General features: G+C 44.3%; 1 protein-coding gene across 1 annotated transcript in view; it reads left to right on the forward strand.

Moving 5' to 3' along the window:
• Positions 1–21,944, forward strand: part of Pdzrn3 (PDZ domain containing ring finger 3) — a 226,696-nt gene that overhangs the window by 187,515 nt on the left and 17,237 nt on the right. Inside the window, exon 4 of the mRNA XM_075983335.1 lies at positions 19,280–19,527. Coding sequence (XP_075839450.1) covers positions 19,280–19,527 — 248 coding nt within the window. The remainder of the gene's footprint in view (positions 1–19,279; positions 19,528–21,944) is intronic.

Consider the following 21,944-nt stretch of genomic DNA (forward strand, 5'->3'; position numbering starts at 1 on the left):
ATAGAGCTACAGGAGAAACAGCAGCCCTTCGCTCTGGGTCCCTGTCACCCACTTACCGTGGCGGGTAAGAAGAAGAAACATACGAAAGGGAAAAGAAATGCAGGTTTAATAGTTGAGTTCTGTTGTCTTTGTTAATAACGCAGGAGGCGTCACAGTTAAGTGGCCGGGGTGGGGTATATGGAAAAGAATGCCCTCAGCTGTTCCGAGCAATGGCTCACCTGTGCTCATCGCCTGTGTTCCTGGACCACCGTGGGGTCAAGCAAGAAAACAGCTTGGGTCTCTAAGCCGGGAAAACTGACTTCTAAGAGAAGCACCTTCATTTATGTGACAGGTGTCACAATGTCGGTGAAATGTAGTCAGGCTGAGCTGTTGACCGTCAAGCGCTGCCCTGACAAATGTCAGGAGTGAATTTGTCCGACTCAGAATGACCCCCTTTTCCTCGAGCCACCAAGGGCACACAAGGGCACGCTGAGTTATGAGTGCATTGGTAAACTCCAGAGAAAGGGTCCCTTTGCCCTGTCTAGTCACCTGCCTAGCAAAGAAGTATTTTCCAGGATTATACATCAGTTCACAATGAAGAATAAGCTGAGATACTGCAGAAATGAAGGGAAATTATTGGCAGCAATGCGCAAGTGCCTTTGCTTACTACTTTTGATTTGAGTTAAGAGTAAAGACGGAAGACAGTTTATCGGCAGTGTGAGACTCTCTGTGTGTCTCCTTTTATCACTCATTGTCAAAGGTGGTCCTGGGGCAGCAGGATCCTCCCTTGAGGCCTACCGAGTCACCATGTCTGGGGCTGGTGTCCCATGAGCCCTCAGGAAGCACGGTCCATGTTCACGCTGGTCTCGCATCTCGGTTAAGCCAAAAATCCTGGAAGAAACTGGACTAACACTTTCTGGGAGGTTTGCGGAAGTCCTTGTTAGATGCGTAGGCAGCACAGAAGTCATGTTGCACCAGACGGAAAGTTTAGCCATCTGTTGGCTTTATAAAGTTCTTTTCCTTGGGAACCTGTTGTTTTTCAGTATTTCACTCAAGGCCTCACACATCCCAGGCAAACATTTGACTAACTTACCCATAAGCCACCATCTCCCCATGTCCATGCTCAATAACGTTTTAAAAGTAAACTATCCAATAATCTTCAGTTCACACATGTAAGACAGAAGGTTATTGCACCTTTGTTTGTAAACGCTAATCATACTTAGTCTGTGTGCATCCACGGTGCCACCATTGGCCTTCCTCACAGCACCCCCTCTGCAGCAGCATCCCCCTCCTGCTTGGGCAGACACACCCCTCCCAACAGAATTAGGACAGTAATGTAATTCATTTCCATCAATGTGGATGGCTATGGGCAGACTTCTCCTGCCAGAAGAAAATGTAGTTTTAAGACAGACGCTGCTACTCCTTTGAATCTTTGTTTTCAGAAGTCTGGGAAGGAGTAAGTTTGGGTAGGGACATCCTTCCGGTGACGAGTCATATGGCTATGACCGTAGTGATGAGATGTGAAGGCTAACACCACTTCCAAGGAAGGTGGTTCCGGTTACATTCTCACTGGATCTGCCAATGGGGCATCAATGGCTGGGGCTAGGGAATAGCTTAGGGCAGAGAACTTCCCTACCATGTGTGCAGCCCGAGGTTCCATTCCCAATATCACAAAAAGAAAAAGAATCATTGACGAATTTTATTAGTTACTTTCCCCTTCTGTGATTAAATACCTCATCAAAACCATTTAAGGGAGAAGAGCTTGTTTGGGTGCACTGTCTTGGGGTACAGACCATTATGGTAGGAATATGGCAACTAGACCGTGAAGCAGCTGGCACACAGCTACAGCCAAGAATCAAAAAGATGTCACTGTTGGCATCTAGCTCTCTCTCTCCTTCTCGTGCAATCCAGGACCCCATCCTGTGGGGCGGTACCGCCCACATATCCAGGAAGGGGCTTTGCTGGTTAGTTAAGCCTTCCTGGGAACACCCTCATACACATACTCACAGGTGTGTGTCCATGGTGCTCCAAAATCTGTCAAGTTGACGGTATAGGTATAGGAAGGAAAATATTGAAGGGGGAGTATTTATTACCTACCTCAGACCTCTTTTATCCATACATCCACTTTGGGAAGATATACCTACAACATAACTCGTGATACTTCTTCTGAGGGATTATATTGTTATCTACAGCTGTGTTTCCCATTGCCAAAGTCATTCACATCATCACCAAGAGGAAAAGTGAACATAGTCCGACAAGAAGTTCCACTAGGTCACACATGGATGAGTTCAGTACAGTATGTGGTATTTTATTAGTTATTAATTCCTGACTGGGTCTTTACCATAAATATTATCATATGTAGAAAAATACAGCGTGTCTTCTAGTGGGGGTCTCAAAATAAATCTCCTGTGGATTGGGAGGTGGGGGGGGTTGCGGGCTACAACCACCAGTCTTTCGAGTTCCACTAATGCTTTGTTTTCTGTTGCCACGGGAGACGTTGTTGCTTATGCTTGACTTTTCCTTCCTGCCCAACACTTGGTGTCATTGAGCTTTTTAATTTTTCAAGTGACTGTGGAGAGGTGTATCTCATGGTTACTGTGTCACTTCAGTCCGATTTTTATTGGGGTTCCTGATTTTATATGTAATGTATATTTTCTGTTTCTGAGTTTCCTTTTGGTGTGTGAAGTGGCTGCTAAAGTTTTTATTTCTCTGTTGAGTTTTCCATTTTTTTTCTCTTGGCTTTCGGGATTTTTAAGAGTACAGTCTGTGTACCAACTCATTAGATGAAGTATTGGAAAGTCTCTTCCATACATGAAAGGTTTGTGTGTGTCTCTGACATCTTTCGGGGAACCAAATGCATCTTTTTTTTATTGTGGTTTGCATTTTGTGTCTGTTAAGTGTGTTTTCTACCTCAGAGCCATAAAGATGGCCTTCTTTATTCTCTCCCATGCATATTTTATAAGTTTATGCACAGATTTACATCAGTCTTGTCTTTCTGGGGTTTTTGTGTATGTGATACAATGCGGAAGTTCAACTTCATTTTTTTCATACATGAATTTTCTAGTAGCCCTTCGATAAAAGTCCAACTCTTCACCCATGAGGAGGAATCGCCAGTTTCTTCATGTGTTTGAACCTGCTCCTGGCTTTTCTAGTCTGTCCTGTTGATCAGTGCAATTCAATGACTGTTGCATGGCTGTATAGTTATGCTGTAATTCTTGATAGCTGGGACAACAAGTCCTTCCCCAAGGCCACTTTGTTTGCTTGAAACTTTGCTCATCTGTGAACATGTGATGCTCAAAATGTCAATCAAACTGGCAGTGTGTTGTTAGTGTTTTTTCTCAAGGGTTAGTGAGTTCAAATGGTATCCTTGCATCATTCTTTATATAGCTATTATTTTGGATGTCTTTGCATTTACTCAATGTTTAGTACAATTATTAAGAAGAGATCCAAGAACGTATATATTTAAATCTCTTCCTACCCCAGATCCTGATGGGATCTAAATTATAAATAGGAATAGAGAGAAATGAGATTGACTGGCTACAAGATCTTTTAAAACATAGAAAATGTGCTCCCAAGATGGTTCAATAGGTGAAGCACTTGCCACATAAATCTGATGACCTGAGGACCCACATAACAGTGGAAGGAGAGAATTGACTCCACAAGTTGTTCTCTGACTGTCACACATGTGACAAGGCACACACAGCCCCCCCCACTGCCACACACAGGATTCATGCACACAATTTTAAAAAATGCAAAAATTGTTTTTGCAAAGTAATAAAATGTTGCATGGCAACCCGCCATCCTGGTACTTAGGAAGGGTGTTAGAAACAAAAGATCTTTATAACACTTGGGCTAGCTAGCTAACTAAATTGGTGAGCTCCAGTTTAGGGACTCTGTCCCAGCAGATATAGAGTGGAGTATGGTCAAGGAAGATGACTGGTGTTGACCTCTAGTCTCCACACACGTGCAAACACACATGTGCCTTACATATGTATGCACAAACATATATACGCATGCCTAAACAATGCATGTATATAAATGGTTGGCGGGTGATATAGCTCAGTGGTAAAGTACATGAATGAGACCCTAAGTTCAAATCCCCAGGACTGCAAAAGAAAGAGAAAGGGGGAGGGAGAAAGAGGTATAAAATGCTGCTTTCATTTTTCTTAATATAAAGTGTTCGGCAGTAAAATTTCTCTCCCGTGCTATAGCATTTGTGGCAAAAGAAAGAAGGCATCTGTCAGACTCCAGTTAGAACTCGTCTTTTTATACACACTTCCCCAGCATTTGCATGCTCCTAGCTAAAGAAATATGAAGAATCAAACATGCCTCTTTTGTGAAAAGCAACACATGACCTGAATAACACAGGCAAGATTTCCTCTGCACAGCTTCCTACCAATGGGAGCAGAGTTAATTTGAGAGACATCTGGGGGAATCGCAGTTTTTCTCCTAGCGTGTTAAGCAGTTTACCCTGACAGACACGCTTCTGTTTTACCATACGTGGCAACCATCCACTCCCCCACCCACCCACAGTGCCAAGGCATATTACATTAGAAGTGGCATGCATCTTAATAAAAGGAAACTCGGAAAATTACAAGTCAATTTTGCTTTATCAAGCAGCTGTTTTCTATTTGGGGCATCGCAGAAAGGTAGAGGGAAGTTACTCTCCTTAGTAGCAATATTTTCAGCAACAGGAGGTGAAAAAGCATGTCAATGCCCCCCCCCCATCCGTCGTCACCGTCCTAATGCACATCTGCATTGTACTCTTCCTTACCTGGTTCTGAAACGACTGTCAGCCGGAGCTTGTGGAGCATGCTCTCTGCATCTTAGACGCCATCTACTGTGCTCTCCATACATAGGCTGTAGCCATGTGTTTCTGACAAGGATGTCTTCTGGTTTCCCTGGAGCTGGATTTTCCCCCATGTTTTTTTTTCTCTCGCTGGAAAGTTTGTGCATCTAACATTTGTAGTGTCAGGCTATTTAAATTCTGTGTTGTCCCGGGTGTCTGCCTCACTTTTCCCCAGCTATGTAAATGGAAACATCTCACTGAAGGATCTGGGACCTGAGATGACAAAGTATCTATCCTTAGGATGAGCGGAGGGAAGAAATCACCAGTGAGAGATGAGCATAAGAAGTTGAGCCTCTTCCCAACCAGATGAGGGTTTCAGAACCAACCTGACTCCCTGTCTAACCATAGTTAAGTAAACCTGAGGGACGTTCACTGCTGTATTTTTTTTTATCCCTGAATTGCCAGTGAGGATCCAGCACAAGACTTGGTTGTCATCCTCATGTTACACTACTGTGGAGAATGACAGTCACGTGCATACTTTACGACAGGACTCTCACGCCATCCTCACAGCACCCTTCCAAGTGCAGACGCTCTTGTTCATTCATGTAAAGATGAGACTGCTGGGGCGACAGAGTGGCTGACTGATTGGGGGTCACCCAGCCAGGAAATAACAGAGACAGGATCATGACACCAGGCTGTCTGACTCAGTGACAGGTGGGACACGGGTCCCTCCAGTACACACAAATAGATCTCTCCTACCTGGCCTCATAGCCTATGAGAAGAGTCCCTGTCCCTGGGCGGCTTGCACTCTAGAGAGCGATGAGGCAGAGAGGAGAAGTTATGCTGGTATACTGCCTCGGCTTTATGTGGTTCTAGAACTCACACAGGAGCACAGGAAGCAACGCTGTTTCCTTCCTTAAGACAGAAGTGATCTGCAGCTTTGCAGGTGACGTGGGGTGTTGGGGTGATGCCTTACTCCCTCGCGAGTCCACCTGGATGTTGTTGAAGAAGGAGAGGGATTCCGCTGCACATTGTCCAAGTCTAGAATCACCAGGTTGTCCCAAGAACTGTTTGCTGAAGGCCTACTGCGTTTTCCGAGCCACAGCTGAGGGGGGACACTGAGAGCCCTGGTGTCATGCGCTACATCAGAACATACCCTTTTCCTCTGTGTCTTTGTTGGGAGATCTGGAGTGGTCTTGTGGCTGTCATTGAGCAGTTGTGCAAAGGTGCCTGGGCCTCTGTGCACCTTACCGTCTTCCTTCAAACCCTAAACAAAAGCTCTTCTACTGGATGTTGGGAGCGTTCATCTGTGCTGTCTGGGGACCCTAAGACATTGGTGTCTCTGAATGCCAGCATGTCAAATGAACACTGAAGGCTCTGGGAACCAAAAGAGAAAAGAAAGCATTACTAGAGGAAATGAGAACAGCCAGGCTTCCAAAACTGGGGGTTACCAGTGTCCATAGAGACAGGTATAATGATGGATGTGTGTCTAGAAAGGTCAACTTTCTTGGACATCATCGGGTATCATTGGTGCTAGATCATTTCTTTGAAAGGAACAATGGAGAATGGGCTTTAAAAAATATGTAAGAGCAAAACATCTTTGAAACGCATAGTTCACTAGGAGAAAGTGTCCCAATTTCGGTACTTCTTCAAGTTATCTGTTGAGCACATCCATTCTACCAGATAGAGACAGTCACTGGGCATAATGTCAAACTTGCAAGGTTGCCATCTTCACAGTCCTTTCCACCCAGAGTGGGAGAGTCATCCATCAAGTCCTCCCAGAGCAGTGATGGCCCATGACAAGGGCTAAAATCACCAGAGGGCCTGAGATCCAGGCATTGTGGCTGGAAACATGAAGCTGTCACCTGGACAAGGCTCCAGGACAGAAGAAGCCTGTGCTCTTCAAGGGCAAGTGTCTAAGTAAAGGTTTTCTCGTGTGCACATCTCAGAGGCTGGCTCCAATCCAGAGCAGGCTTTGTTTCCTAGGGCAGGCTCACATTAAGCATGTACCACTCCAGTTAGCATATATGCAAATACTGAGGGAAGTAGACTGCACTGTGTGACCACAGTGTATATTTAAATGAAAGCGTGTTTGAAGAAGGAGATAAAAATATTAAACACAACCCCATCCTGATAAAGAACTAATATAGGGGAAATGAGGCTTGCAGTCACAAACCTAACATGCATATTTGTTTAGAGCTGTACATCCACACGAAGCAAAGATAGCCTGTGCCATACAGTCTAGATTGCAGTGCCCAGGACAAGGACATGGCCAGAAATTTCCTCTGTGCACATTAAGCCGTGCTACCATGCTTGCCCATAAGGGCATCTGTAAGTCTGGATGAAATGAGGTCAGAGCCAAGCTTCGAGAGCTTTATACTGTGATTTCAAACTCTGCTAAGAAGAGATTTAAAGGGGGGGAAAAATCCCAGACCCAAACAAAAGCAGGGGGAAATTTACCGTTGCCTAAAGCAACTAGAGCAATGTGTGCATCCTCCCATGGCTGTCTCCACCATTCCCTGCGATGGGAATCCAGGTTTTTGCCGCTAGCAATCTCATTGCTTTGCTCAGAGCCACTCAACACTCAGCAGAAGCAGAGCTGGGAGTCTGTCTCCACCCAGCTGGGCAGCCAGGCTCACTGTACTGAATCACCAGCCCCATCCTCTCCTACTACCCTCTGATAGCTTACGCTGTAAACACTTAGTTACATTTCTTTTTCCAACCTCAGCCTCTAAGTTCTCACCCGACTCCTCCATCTCCTCTCTCTCTCTCTCTCTGGAAAACCCCTCCGTTTCCTAGCATTCTAATTGCATTATCAAGTGTTTTGTTTGGTTCATTAACTTCTTCCCAGATGATTTCCTCCTGGTAGATTTCTAGCAAACTCTACCATTGTCTAATAAATCATCTTAGGAATGCTGCAGGTTTTTCTCTCTTGAAGAGACTGGGTCCACAATGCTAATTCCTACATCCCCACGAACACTTGGATTCTGCCTCCTTTCAGAATAGTAGTCCTTTGGGGGGTCGTGATGAAAACGGTTCAACAGCAAATGAGAGGCTGCTGGAGTGAGCTAGGCTAAGCCCTAAGGTTATCAGTGAGAGAGCTCTGCTGGAGCATTCCCGAGGTTATTTCCTCTCATCAGACTTGCATGCTACAGAAACAGTTCAGTTGGTAGAGTGCTTGCCTAGTGTGCACAGAGCCCTGGGTTTGATCCTCAGCACTAAATAAATCAGCTGTGGTGGCACATGCCTATAATCCCAGATCTTAGGACCTGGAGCCAGGGGGATCAGAGTTCAAGGCCAGCCTTAACTACACAATCAATTGGAGGTTACTCTGAGCTAAATAAGATCTTGTATCAATGAAAAAATAATAAAGATACCCTCTTCTAGTGACCTCAGTTAAGAGACTTCCCTGTATGACTGCTGCTGGACCCAATACTCAGGAGCTGTCCCAGAGGACCCGCCACCCAGATACAATATCACCATGTAACCAAAACAGAGACAAGAAAATGAAATCAAGAGGGTTTAACTGAGTATCCATTGGGTGGGAAGGGACTCGGGGTCCATATCCTGCTTCCAAGATGTAGCAGGATGGTTAGGGAAGAAGGGGTGGAACCCTGTCTAAGAAGATGGCTAATGTTCAGGCCACCCGTTTGAGGTCATCAGAAACAATGCAAGAGGCCTTGGTGTCAGGCTAACAAGGCTCCTGACATAATAAAGGATAACATCATGGCTGGTGGGGTGGCTCAGTAGTTCAAGTGCTTTCTACCCAAGTGTGAGGATCAGAGTTCATATCACTAGCACCTCCCTGGGGAGGAGGCCAAGGCACTTGGATCCTTAGTGCTCTCACTGGCCAGCCAAACTAGCTGAATTACTGAGCTGTAAATTCAGTGAGAGACCCTGACTCAGAAGACCAGTTGGAAAGTGATTGAGGACAACCTCTGACTATATATATATATATAATCTCTGTCTCTCTCTAACACACAGGTGCACAAACATATACAAAATCACTGTAGAGAGCAATTCTCCAACTTTCATTAAGGCCCAGGAAGGCTCTGAGGTTTCTCCTGTGGCTCTGTACTAGGTTGTTAACTCTAAGGAGATGTTGCTACCGTTGAAGCAGCTGGCACACACCTCGCGGGTCTTGTAGTCTTTGAGGCCAGTGTGCACTCTCCACAGAAGACTCATTTTTAATTCCCGCCTCCTTCTACAAACATGTCACCGCTCCTGCATCCCTGATGTTCTCCGCTGCTAAAATATGGAAATATTTTTGCCATCCTCATTTTCAGGATCTAATCACCAAAAGCGAGAGTCAATTATTATAATGTGGCCGTTCTTTAAAGCCCTTCCGCAGCCGCAAAGCTGAGAAGGCGCGTCATTTTAGTTCCTACTTTACAGGTGATAAATACCCAAGAATGTCGCCATCATTCTTCTTGTTCCATTTGTCAGCCACATTTATAAATCTCTGAGAAAGAAGTACAAACTTAACTTTATTTTTGATTCATGGCGGTTCTAAATCTCCCCCGTCGCCATCTCCAGAGTCAGTCATCTCCAGTCACTTCCAGTGGCTCTTCCTGCACAGCCAACAGCTCCCAGAATTCTGCAGTAATTTCTCCTGGTGGCCATTCAGTGCCTGCATATTTCAGTGAAGACAACTTAGCATTTATACGTTCTAGTAATAGAAGTTGTGTCTGTTCGAAGGGAAGGGCTTCGACGAACTATGAGTATTCTGGAGGTTCAGTAGACATGCGTCAGGTTAGTGTTCAGGCAAGCCCTGCAATGGAGTACTCATAAGTGTTATAAATGGTACTGGAGCCGCGAGATTGAAGGTTTTGGTTGTTTGTTGAAGTCAGGGTAAGTTGGTGTTTTGTTTTGTTTGTTATCATTGTTGTTGTTTGGTTTTTTGAGACAGGTTCCCACATGGCAGGAGGTGACCTCACACTCACTAGATAGTTGAGAGTGGCCTTCACCTCCTCATTCTCCTGCCTCACCTCCCATCGCTGGGATGATAGATATGTGCTATAATGTTTGGATAGATTTAAAAAACAAAATTAAAACAGGACACAAAGTTAGTATGGAAGTGTGGGCGGATCTTCAAGGAGTTGAGAAAGGGAGTAAACATGATCAAAACACATTATATGAAATTCTCAAAGAACTGATCAAAAATTAGAAATAATTTTTCCACAAGGTGAGAGAAGAAAATATCTCCCTCTCCAGCCTAAATTTCCCTGCCAAGCTGAACAGAAATCGTAATTAAAACATACAGGATTTGAGCAGGGTTCAGGAAAAACCAGAGTTTTGTGCTTTAGTTTAGTGCCCCTTCCCCCCCATTCAACACTGCTCTCCATAGTGACCCCACTGTGTGGCTGTAGATCCATTGCTCTAAGGAAACCTGAGCAAAGGGGGTGACCTCCTACCTGCAGAGTCCAGACCTGCAGTCTTCTGCCTGGGAAAGGGTGGGAGGGGGAAAAACACATTCTCTGTGGAAATCATAATGAAAATGTAGAGAATCACCAAGTGTGATTGACATTGTTTTGAACTGTGAGTGCCCATTAAGTGTGCCTCAATATTTTCTACTTTCCTGGCAAATTTACATGTATTATAATATACATATAGTATATAGTATATAATATATGGTATGATATTAAATATACTTAATTGAAAGATAAGGAAAAAGAGTAGTAAATAATTGAGGTGGTACACATGTTGATATTACTATAACAATTGTTTCATTTTATATATATATGTGTATCTTTATAAACCTATCCTTTCAATATGCATTTAATGTATATTAATAATAAAATTTAGTGTAAAATCTAAATTTTAAAAAGCCACTTCACGTGTCTCTTCTAAGGGTCCTCAATTTGCTTTCAGTCTCGGTACTTAACAGCCGTCACTCCACCATCCCGGTCTTTCTGTTCACAAGGTTCTCCTCATCAGCATGTTGAGTCTCACCTCAGGCCCTTTGACTATGATTACACTCCTATCTGAAGTATCCTCTTCCTCCTTGTCTCTCTCTTACTCGTCCCATTTGCACTCACCATCTCTTGCTCGTGGAAGCTCCCTCTGCCTAGCAATTGCTCCTCTACCCCCTCCACATTATCACTCCTTCACTCTCTAGTGGACTTACATACAGGCTGCCTTCTTCGTCAGACTATGAAGTCTGTGGGGGCAGCTCCCACGCCTGGCTTTGCTTACCTTTAGAGCCATAGCATCACGGGTTATTAACTAAATGAATGAGCCACTGCGTGTAAAATACTATGCATAGTGAGTGGAACACAGAAGATGCTCAGAAGTGCTAAACGTACTTATTAACTCAGAGAAACAAAAAGTGGGAAGGCTGTCACTAGGCACCTTGGTTTGGTCCAAAGAACATTTAAAATTCTTAGCATAGTTCATAATTATTCTAATCTATTTAAAATGTTGTTGGAGAGACAAGATGACAAGTCTTAGAGAAGAGAAGGAAGAACACCTATTCCTCTGCTTCCAGTGGTCTACCCCTAGGCTGGCACCAGGCTGTCAGCTGATCTGGGGTTCAGTGTCCATGGGTGTGCACTGCAAGCATGTGGTTTCATACAACAGCACTTTCTTGAAGAATCCTACCACAATCCTTCCAGTGGATGTTTTGCCTCCTGAGATGAACCACTTGGCTATGCAAAGCCAAAATTAGTTTTGAACCAAGTACTACATGTCATAATCCTCCTCTTTCTTTGGATGGAAAACAAAGGAACAAGAAAAAAAATATACCCAATGGCTGGTTGTTTGGGTTACTCTAAAATTTTAGGAAACAAGTCCATAAGAGCTAGGAAATCGGTTTATAGCAGGTATTTGTTAGCTTTGATTTTTCCTGGTGTCCATTGGTTTGTTGCTGACCTTTGTGTTGTGTAAAGAGAGTTAGGAAATTTCAATATCCTACTAAGAAAAACTTGTGAAGTTGAGGACATTACATCCAATAAGCATTTTTTTAACATTTGCTCTATGGCTCTGCCTCTCTTTGGGATTGAGAGGCTTCTAAATGTATGATGTTGCTCTTATTTTAACTGTCTTAACAGACGGCTGACATCGCTTTTGTCCTGACTGCACCGTTTTCGTTGGTGTTCCATCAAAAGAGCTCATAAACACCTGGAGGGTGTTTGTAGGGCACGTGCACACCGAGATGTGATGTGACAGCTCAGAAAGAAGTGCATTGACAGGCACTGTCAGACTCCCTTTGCTTTCAGCCTCTCTACCATTGAGCAGACAGCGGCTTGGATAGGGGGTTATCCAAAACTTATTAAGCGTGGTGCCATTATGAAAATGATTCCTGGGGAAGGTCATTAAACTAGGCTCATCGGATCCCATGGCCAAGCCCAGGCATCTGCACCAAGGTGCATACGAACGAACAGTGTCCTTTGCAGGGGTGTTTGCTCTTTACCCGAGCATCTTTGCTTGTTGTTGTTGATGATGATGATGATGGTGGTGGTGGTGGTTTGGGTTTTTATCCAGAGTTAACCTCTCCTCTCCACGATGCTGATAAGGGTACCTTTTCCTATACTTCATACCTCTGACTTAACACCTGAACCTCCCAGGGCTCAGGTCAGATGACAGTCTACCAACCACATGTCTCAGGGGTGACAGTGTGTCTGGGGCCAATCCAATATTAACATTCATGAGCACTAACATTTAGGAATTGTTTAGCTAACCGAGCTTTATTTCTGCATCCAAGAAAAGGGAAGCTGACTGAGCAGTGGTGCTTCCTGACCCTCCCAGATGTGAGCAAGTAACCTCCTGCCGCCACGGCTTCTGATATACGGCCCCTGCCCTGGGGACTACACCTCAAACTGTATCACAGTACACCCTTTTTCTTTTCGGTTGCGTTTTTGTCAGTTTTTAAAAGACAGCCATGAGAAAAGAAGCTGATCCAAGGATCAGATCATATATGCAAAACATTTAGTTCTGTGTGTGACCCAAAACAGGCACCGAGGATGTGGGATTCAGAATGTCAAGCCTCAGATGGACCCAGGACCCAGAAACATATCTTTCCTGGGATTTCTTGGGTGATTTGCTTGGAATTTGGCTTTTCCTCGCATTTTCTAGGTGGAATGTTCAGTCCTGTCAAATTTAACTCCTGGGTTACTGAGCCTTGATCACTCCTACTTTATCAGCATGTGGAGGGTTCCCTCTGTAAATCAAGTCATTGACGACAGTGATCAACATCACCGAGTGCTTGCTATGATCCAGGCCTTTAGCAGTTTCTCTGCAGAGTCTGCTTTATTCTGTCAACACCCTAGTTAGCTGGGCCCTGCCATTAACCCACTTTATAGATAAGTAAACTAAGACACCATGATCTGAATACCCTGCTCGAGATGACAACGCACATAAGTGCCTTCTAACCAAGCACTCAGGCCACCAAGTGTGAACTTGGCATTGACTTTAGTCTATTGATACTCCAGCTCTTACACATCTTCCTGAGGATCCAAGAAGATCATCCCTGCCTGACACTTAAATCATTGTGGTGACATAAATGCAAAACACTACTCAGTGCTCTTTTTAACATTATTTAAAATTCCTCACATCAACAGTTCTGTGGAGAAATCTGTTTGTGTTGAGCGGGGAGGAAGGGGAGATTGATTTTTAGAGGCTTGAGGGTAGACTTTCTCTTTCAGGCGGTTCCTGAGGAAAACACCTAATGAACTAAAAGTTTATGCAAGCGATTTTAGAAAGCAGCAGAAGTTTACACCAGAAAGAGGAAACGTAACAGAATGAAATAGTGCTATAGGCTTCAGATATGACTCTTGCACGAGTCTACCAGCCTCTCCTCCCTCAGTGTGCCGACGTGTGCGTTCATAGTTAGATGTAAAGCCAGTAATGTTGACTTAAAAAACACCAAAGCTCGGCTAATCTCAGCACTTGGAAGACTGTGACTGGATGATCAAGAACTCAAGGCCATTTGGGCCAATGTGGCAAGACTTTCTCAAAATCCCCAAGACTAGATAGGTCGCAGGGCCCTTTCATAACAAGTGTAGGGTCCTAGATTGTTTGGTTGTTTGTTTCTGGTTTGTTTGTTTGTTTTGTTAGCACCTAAGAAATGCTTTTGAAGTTCGTCAGTGTCTATCTTGAACTTGGCCCAAAGTGAAAGCCTTGCCAGCCCTTCTGTCCTGTTCTGCTGGTAATCACAGCCTCTCCGATTCCCCTCCTGGCCAAGCACGCTGCCACTGCTCAGCCAGAAGCAGTAGTCACGCAGAGCAGAGGATCTGGTGTTGTTATTCCATTGCGGGTATATGGAGAGCTGGCTTTTCTTCACCTGAATGACCCCACCTTGTCCCTGACAGTTCAGAACCCAGGGACAGGCAATGAGCTTGGCCAGAGCCTCCTTTCCCTTATTCAGCACACCAGTTCCTGTCTACAGCACATCCTTAGCCCCAAAGCAGAGAGTACTGTGACGCTGTGTTGAGCCTATGAAGCAATGATCCTGTATAACTTGAAGTCCCAGATGCTTTCTCTAGACATCTGTGTGCTTTATCTTGGAGCAGTCACTCAGGTATCGACACAGACTACAGGGAGATGAGGCCGTGGGCACACCTTATTCCAAGTGGCCGGCACTAGGTGTCCTAGCAGACGTTGCTCAGCCGCATTGACTATCAACTTCCAATAGCGTGAACCCATGTGCATTCTGAGCACTCATCAAACATGCTGAGTTTAGTGGACATGTAGGGCCATGTTTAAAATGAGATTTTGTGGTAATGGTATCAAGGCTAGATGCTAAAGAGAGGGGTGAGATGCGGATCAAAATATGACTAGTATTAGAGAAGGAAGCGTTTAAAATATTTAAGGTGTATTTTCAAATAGGTGCCGGTGTGACTTTTAGTATCCCTTATTTTAAAATACATCAACTTATTATTCAGTGGCTAGACATCAGATATATTCTTATTTAGGAAAAAACATAAATGATTTAAAATGCTTAGTAGCTAAGGAAGACTCCTTAAAAGAAGAAAATGAGCTCCTCGGAAAGGAGCTCAAAGACAGGGCACTTCCTGGGCTGACTATGTGCATGCCCCGAGTTTGAACCCCAATATCACATAAAAAGTTTACTCAGGCCACAAATTCAGTGGTGGAGGACACTAGGAAGGAATAAGGGGGGATTTTGCAGGTGAGGAAACTCCTAAGACAAGTTTAGAAACTCCCAAGAACTCTGTCTGAGGTGCCTGTTAGAGTCCAGACTAACCATGTAGGTTCAAGTGGTTACTGCATAGGAACCCAGATCTATGTAGGTGTAGTCTAAGGGTGTGTGTGTCTGTCTGTCTGTCTGTGTGTATGTGTCTGTGTGTCTATTCTGTGTGTGTGTCTATATGTCTCTGTGTGTCTGTCTGTGTGTCTATGTATGTCTGTGTGTGTCTGTATGTCTATCTATATGTCCGTGTGTCTGTGAGTGTCTGTCTATATGTCTGTGTGTCTGTCTGTCTGTGTGTATGTGTGACTTTGAAGAGTAGTGCCGTTCACAGCAGCATGATCTTTAAACACCATTTGTTCGTCAAGGTACATACTTTTTCTTAACAGCCATAACGCCTACATTTTAGAGAAGTCGCCTTCTACTCCTTGCACCCTGAAGCAGATCATAAATTTAAAATAAATTAAGACACATAGAAGTTTCCTGAGTTTAAAAAAAAAATTATCCAGCCTAAGCCAGGGCCTGAAACCTTTACCTCTCTCCCCCACCGTGTGGTTTATCATCACCTCTTGATTCAGTGGAATCAAAGTTTTAATTAGTTTGACAACAGAGGTATGATATTTTATAAAATGGAACCAGTGCCCCTGTATTTAATTAAATGATCCCTATAAAAGTTGGATTTTAGCCAGGGGCACAATTTATAGCAGTTCCGCTTTAAAACTGCATTAGCATTTTATGCTGGGGTTATTTCCATGTGTCATAGAAATAGAGGTGATTGTGCTAGGCTCTGGAAACCAAATGACTCCCCATACGTAGATATTTTCTAAGTTCAAGAGGCTAGGGCATGTCTTTTATTTGTGTTACGTTTCAGTTGCAGCAAACGCTGAAAGCTGCAAACCTAGGTTCCTGGGTTTTGTTTTTAACTTTTTTTATTCACTTTGTGTGGAAAGGCAGGCACATGCTTGCCATGGCACAGGTGTGGAAGTCAGAGGCTAGTGTTCAGGGTCGGTTGTCACTTTCCACCTTGTTGATCAGGATCTCCTCACTCTCTCCGACTGCTATGCTGAATACTCCAGGCAAGCAAATCTCGCCTCCACCTCCACTCTGACCATAGGATTCCTTGAATTACATATGCATGGTACCACATGTGGCTTTTTGAGTTTTTATTTAAAAAAAAAAAAACATGGGTACTGGGGATCAAACTTGGGTCACGAGACTTGCACACCTGGCACTTTTACATGCTGAGCCACCTCTCTGGTTCACTCCTAGATGTTGAGATAACACTGTGTGACCACAGTAGGCAGTAGTATTTCTTGTGACAGTCTGTGTATTGGGGAAGCAATTGTCCTAAGTCTCTGGGATTTGTGGTCTCCAGAGCTAAATCAAACCATTCCTGGATTGTCTTACTGAAACGCCATCTGCCATACAGTCTTCTGGCCGTTTCTGAAGTGGTTACTATGTACTGTTGTTTCATGCTCCCTAAGAAACACGTTTAGTGGCATTCAGACAACCAAAAGACAAATAAGCCCAGCCAATACAAGTTGATTGAGCAGATGACTAAAGATAGATGGGTTGTCAGTGAACTTCAGCCCCCAATGGACGACCCACCAATTTTGTATTGTTGTCATGACAAACTATAGAAATGACAGCCACAAGTACATCCTTATGAGAGCAGTAGCTTTACCTAGGCTTCCTCAGAGCCAGGAAGGAATCCTTGTATGCACTCAGCCTATCTATCTCTTGTCACAGAAGAACTTACGCTGAAGGATCTCGTTAAGGTTCCTTAGTGTCATGTCATATTTTCAGTGGTGCTGTTTGCCCAGAGACTCAGTGATTGGATTTTTTTCCATAATTGTCCCTCATTCCTTGGGGGTGTGGGGGTGGGAGAACCATCCAGAGCCTTAGGTGAATAACTTAGGCATTTAATTTATAATAAAGATAAACTTTGCAATCAGCATTTCTTGTTCCAAAACATTCCATTTACTTGGTTTTAGAGCTGCATAAAGTGTTTTAAAGGCAATCTGCTCAATTGGGCGAGTTAATGATATTTAATTTGACTGGGCCAAACGTCACTGGGTGTGCGTCCCATCCCTAATCGCAGCCATCATCAGCACCGTTGTGTGTAATGTAGATGCCATGCTAATCCTGAGAATAAAGGTTGTCATTCTCGGTTGGCTGCCAGCATGTGCCAGAGTCATCACCTCGCTAAGTCTCTCAGCGATGTGATTGCAAGATGACGGAGTAATAAGTGTTATGTGCACGAGGTAATTCAAAACAAATTTGGCTGCAAAAACAGATCGTCTAGGATAGTAAACTCCTGCCTTGTCTCGTCGTCTCCTAAAGGAATGTAATGATCCTGAAAATACCTTGTCAAGAAGCTTGCGTGGCAGGGGTCAAGTCCTCTGAAATTTATCTGTTGCCGCCCCCACTCCTCACCCCTGAGAATCCCAAGTTGAAGCTTGACATGATTTATGCATATATTGTTAGTTTAGGAACACAAGATGGGCAGGAAGCTAGAAGCCTTTCAGTAAACAAATGCCTCTCAAGGCAACCTCCCCAGGCTGAAGCCCGATGATTGTGGTTTGTGGATATTTTCTCCTGGGAAAGGGACTATTGTGGTATAGACTGACCTTCAGCACTGGTGTCTTAATACATTTTTACATCGGCATGTTACCCTATTATGTATACTATCTTAAACTTCATAATAGTCCAAAGGATCATCACGTTGTAATTAAATCTTCCTCCAATAAGAAAATAGATCCCAAGCTCTCAGCCAGGATGCCACCGCTGGCCTGACCCCACAGTTATGTCTCTGGTCATCCAATCCTTAGATGTAAGAGAAGAATCACGGGCTTTTGTAGGCGTGAACTTGAACTGTGTTTGGTTGGAAACCACAGGGCACTTTGAATACTGTACCATTAGGCACTGACGTCAGACATCCCTTTTAGTGAAAGCCAGCCTTATGCAATAGTGACATTCCGTGTTTCATAGAAGGACATGCATTTCTCAGACAGCTCTGGACCACTCTTTCTCCATAGCTGAGTAGAAGAAATGTGACGGGTGCCCCCACAGTTAAATTCAGAAGACCCCACATTGAGTCCATCAAGATATGGGGAATTCTTAGTTTATGCTGAACTGCAAGGCCCTTCATGTAGCCCTTTTGGGGTGTTGTGTGAATGTTCACATGGTGGTTCCAGCACAGGTTTATGGAATTTATGTAAGTAAAGCCTTCTCGCCATTGTTCTGTAGCAATAAGCTGCTGGAGATGCAGCCCTTGAGTACACGTGTCCACAGAGGTTTTCTATGTAGATAGAAGACCATCCTAAGAAAGCATTGGAAAACTGTTATGTCTACTTTTACAGTATGCCCGAGCATATTATACCTGTTATGTTTAATATAAACCTGTTTATGTTTTTGGACTATAAAAATTTAAGATCCAAATCAAACACCTTAAAATCTAGGGACTATATCAGCAGGATGGATTGTTGTCCCTATTTTTCCGCCATGGTTCACATTTTAAGTTGGCCTCACTAGTTAGTTCTACACATGGTTTTAGGAGGCCACCACAGGCAGAATGGCTTCCCTAGAATCCAAGAAGGGCCATCCCTATTTCACATCTATTTAAAAAAAATAAAACAACCTTAAGCTTCCTGGCAGATTCCTCCTCTAAGTCTCGGGCCTCTCTCCATCATTAGACGGAAAGTTCAAAACCACTATGGTGGACTAAGACCAGTCAGTCAGAACACACAGCTCAGGTGCCCCTGTGATGGTAAGACCCCTGATCAGATGGGAAGGGAGACCAGTGTGAAATCCCTTAGCAGAGGATACACAGAAGTGATGGATGGGTGACCAGTCTGCCTGCTGCATTAATTCAGATATTTAAGTATGTTCATGTATGTGTGTGAACATTAGTCCTAAGAGAGTGTGTGTGTATGAGTCCTAAGATCTAAGTGTGTGTGTGTGTGTGTGCGCGCGCGCCCATCCACACAAAAAGACTTGACACAAACTGGGAAGACTACACACCATGAAAACAAAACAACATAATTAATTTCTAGTTAGTTATCATTCCCTGATGCAGGCATGGAGCCCGAGGCTGCTCTTTTCTTCCATGGGGAAGATTAGCAAGTGATGAAATTGCATTAAAGACATTCTGGGTGGAGGCCAAGGCATCCTTGCTGTGTGCTTTATTATTTAATGCCAGATCTGTACCCCTCCACTCCTACTCGATGGAGAGAACTGAAGTTCTCGGGTACCCCCAACATTCTCCTTCCACTTGGCTCTTTATACCTAGAAGCCCTCAAGACGCTAACCGATCTCTCCAGTTTCTGCTTTATGATAATCTTCCCACTCTAAATATGTCTCTATAGGTCAACGGCAAAGACTTATCCCGAGCAACTCATGACCAGGCCGTGGAAGCTTTCAAGACAGCCAAGGAGCCCATCGTGGTACAGGTGTTGAGAAGGACACCTCGAACCAAAATGTTCACGCCGGCCTCAGAGTCGCAGCTGGTGGACACAGGCACCCAAACTGACATTACCTTCGAGCACATCATGGCCCTGACAAAGATGTCTTCTCCCAGCCCACCCGTGCTGGATCCCTACCTGCTGCCTGAAGAGTAAGTGTCCTGGCCATGACTTGCGAACTTGCTGCATATGGCCAAAGACTCTGGGAAAATTGGCTTCTTCCTTTCCATGGAGAGCAAGAAATGAATGCATCTTATAATTTTCCTCCAAGTTGCCTGTGTTTAACTTTATTGTTTATAGAGGCAATAAATCGAGTCCTGCTCAAAACTGCTCTGACATATTAATGACTTTATTATAACCCTGGAGCAGAGTTATTCAAATTATATTCTAAGAACAAAATTACTTACAACTGTTGTAAAAGTTGTGTCGGAATAAAAATTTAATCACTGCAAAGGGTAATTTGAAGATTTTTCTAGTTACCACTGGAAGGAATGCTGATAGTCGTTTAAAATAGACAGCAAAGTAAGCTGCTGAGTATAGGAAGCGCCCTGGAGGTTATGCACTCTGCTTCCTTGGGTGTCATTTCAGCCCTGCATCCATGCACAAAACCCAGACCTACCCCATACAAATAATTACTGCCATGTGCCAACTGCGTAGTAGTTGTGATCAAATATACCTCAGTAATACCTTTCTTCGCAACTCTACCTTCTACAGAAAGCACGAAGCAGTTCAGAGACTTCAGGTCACGTAGATTTGCTGCCCGAACTAATGTCTATTGTGGAGTCGGGCTCAGCCTATTTTTGTTTTGTTTTCTTTTTTCTGTGCTGTGTTAAGGTGCAGATGTAAGTCATACCTGTCTCATAGGATTAAATAAGAATAATGTGTGCGTCGTCATCGGGTAAGCCTTCAATTAAGTGGAGGCAGTGACTGGTAATTCAGGAATAATTCAAGAGTGAGAAAGCTACCGACACCACTGGCTGAAAAATGTCCAGCTAAACGTACCTTTCCCCCACGTAACGATGCACTCTGAGGGCACAGGTTGTTTAGCTGACACAGGTACACCTGTCTTTTCCCATCTCGACCCCATCGGGGTTCAGGTAATTGTCTGGATGCATTATTTCAAAGGCGTTTTCTGCCCTTGCAGGGAAGCCTCTGAGCCATACCTGTTGGATTTCCACTAGGCATCCGGTAGCTGGAGTATGCACACATCTCCCGTGGTTCTGTCAATTCGCAGACAAAGGCTTGCCTTTCATCTCATGGGTTTAGTGGTTAGCTGTCATCCGCAACCGGGGCTAATTCCCCAGTTGACAAGAGTGAATTCTGGTGCAGCTGACAGCATGAAAAGGGAGAAGACAGGACCTTCATGTAACGCTCACCATTCGCACAGTGTACAGGCTTGCAAAGAACCATCACCTCCCTTCTTTGCCGACAGAGAGAGGGTTCTGCAGACTGAGGTCCTGCTCGCTGCTCCTTTATTTACCTAGACAGCATTGGTTCCCAACTTTCCTATTTCTGTGACCCCTTAATATCATTCCTCATGTTGTGGTGACCGAAAACCATAAACTTATTTCATTGCTACTTCATAACTGTAATTTTTCTGCTGCTATGATTCATAATGTAAATATCTGATTGCAGAATATCCAATATGTAACCCTCAAAGGGGTCACAACCCACAGGTTGAGAACCACTGCTGTAGACATCAGGCGTTGTAGACTAAGGACCTGATTAGCGCTCCCTAGTTCACCTATATGAAGGCAAAGGAGCGGGAGGAGCTCCCGCAACACCTATAGACAATGGATGGTGTAGACTGAGGGTCTATTCAGCATATTGCAGTGACTCTGGTGGGAAGGCAGGGCGACCCGATCTCACCTCTCAGCCATGACACTGCCGTGTCCAGCTGAGCCTGGGAAGCATCTGGCCCTTTCCCCGAGCATGGCCTTAAAACCAGTTACTTGACACTACAGGCCAGACTTGTGCTCGTATTATTGATGGGCCCTTTAAGACTCTCAGATGTTGAACTGTCAGAATGACAGGCTTTTTAGAAGCCAAACCCCTAATTTCCTCTTAAGTTTAACTAACATGACATGACTTATCCCCTTGAGGGAACTTGAGAAATGTCACAAAGTCCAGAGGTCAGGCAACAGCAAGACTGCATGTTGGGGTTGAGCTGGGGGGCTGAAGGGGGGTATTGGGTTGATGACTGAAAGCCCAGAACTTACAACAGGATCCTCAGGTCTAAAAGCCCCTTAAGTGCAGGCAGTATATATTGCCTGATTGGGCTGGAAAGAAACGGCCTGCCCTTCCACCCATGTCTGACCTATTGTTTCAAAACTAAGTGGTTGCCAGGGATTATCAGAGCCCCCTTGATTGCTACCTGACCTGCAAAAATGTGCAGCTTTGAGTCCCCAGCCAAGGGCAATGTTTATCTGCATCTGGTGTGCAATTCAAAGCCCCTCCAGAGCCACTGGCCAAATGTGCTTTAATTCCCATCGCTGTTGTTCCTGGAGGTTCCATTAACACCATTTCTAGGAGATGCCGGGCTCAAACTGTGTGTTACATGTGTTGTCCT

This window comes from Microtus pennsylvanicus, chromosome 8, assembly GCF_037038515.1.
Source record: "Microtus pennsylvanicus isolate mMicPen1 chromosome 8, mMicPen1.hap1, whole genome shotgun sequence".
Lineage (NCBI taxonomy): Eukaryota > Metazoa > Chordata > Mammalia > Rodentia > Cricetidae > Microtus > Microtus pennsylvanicus.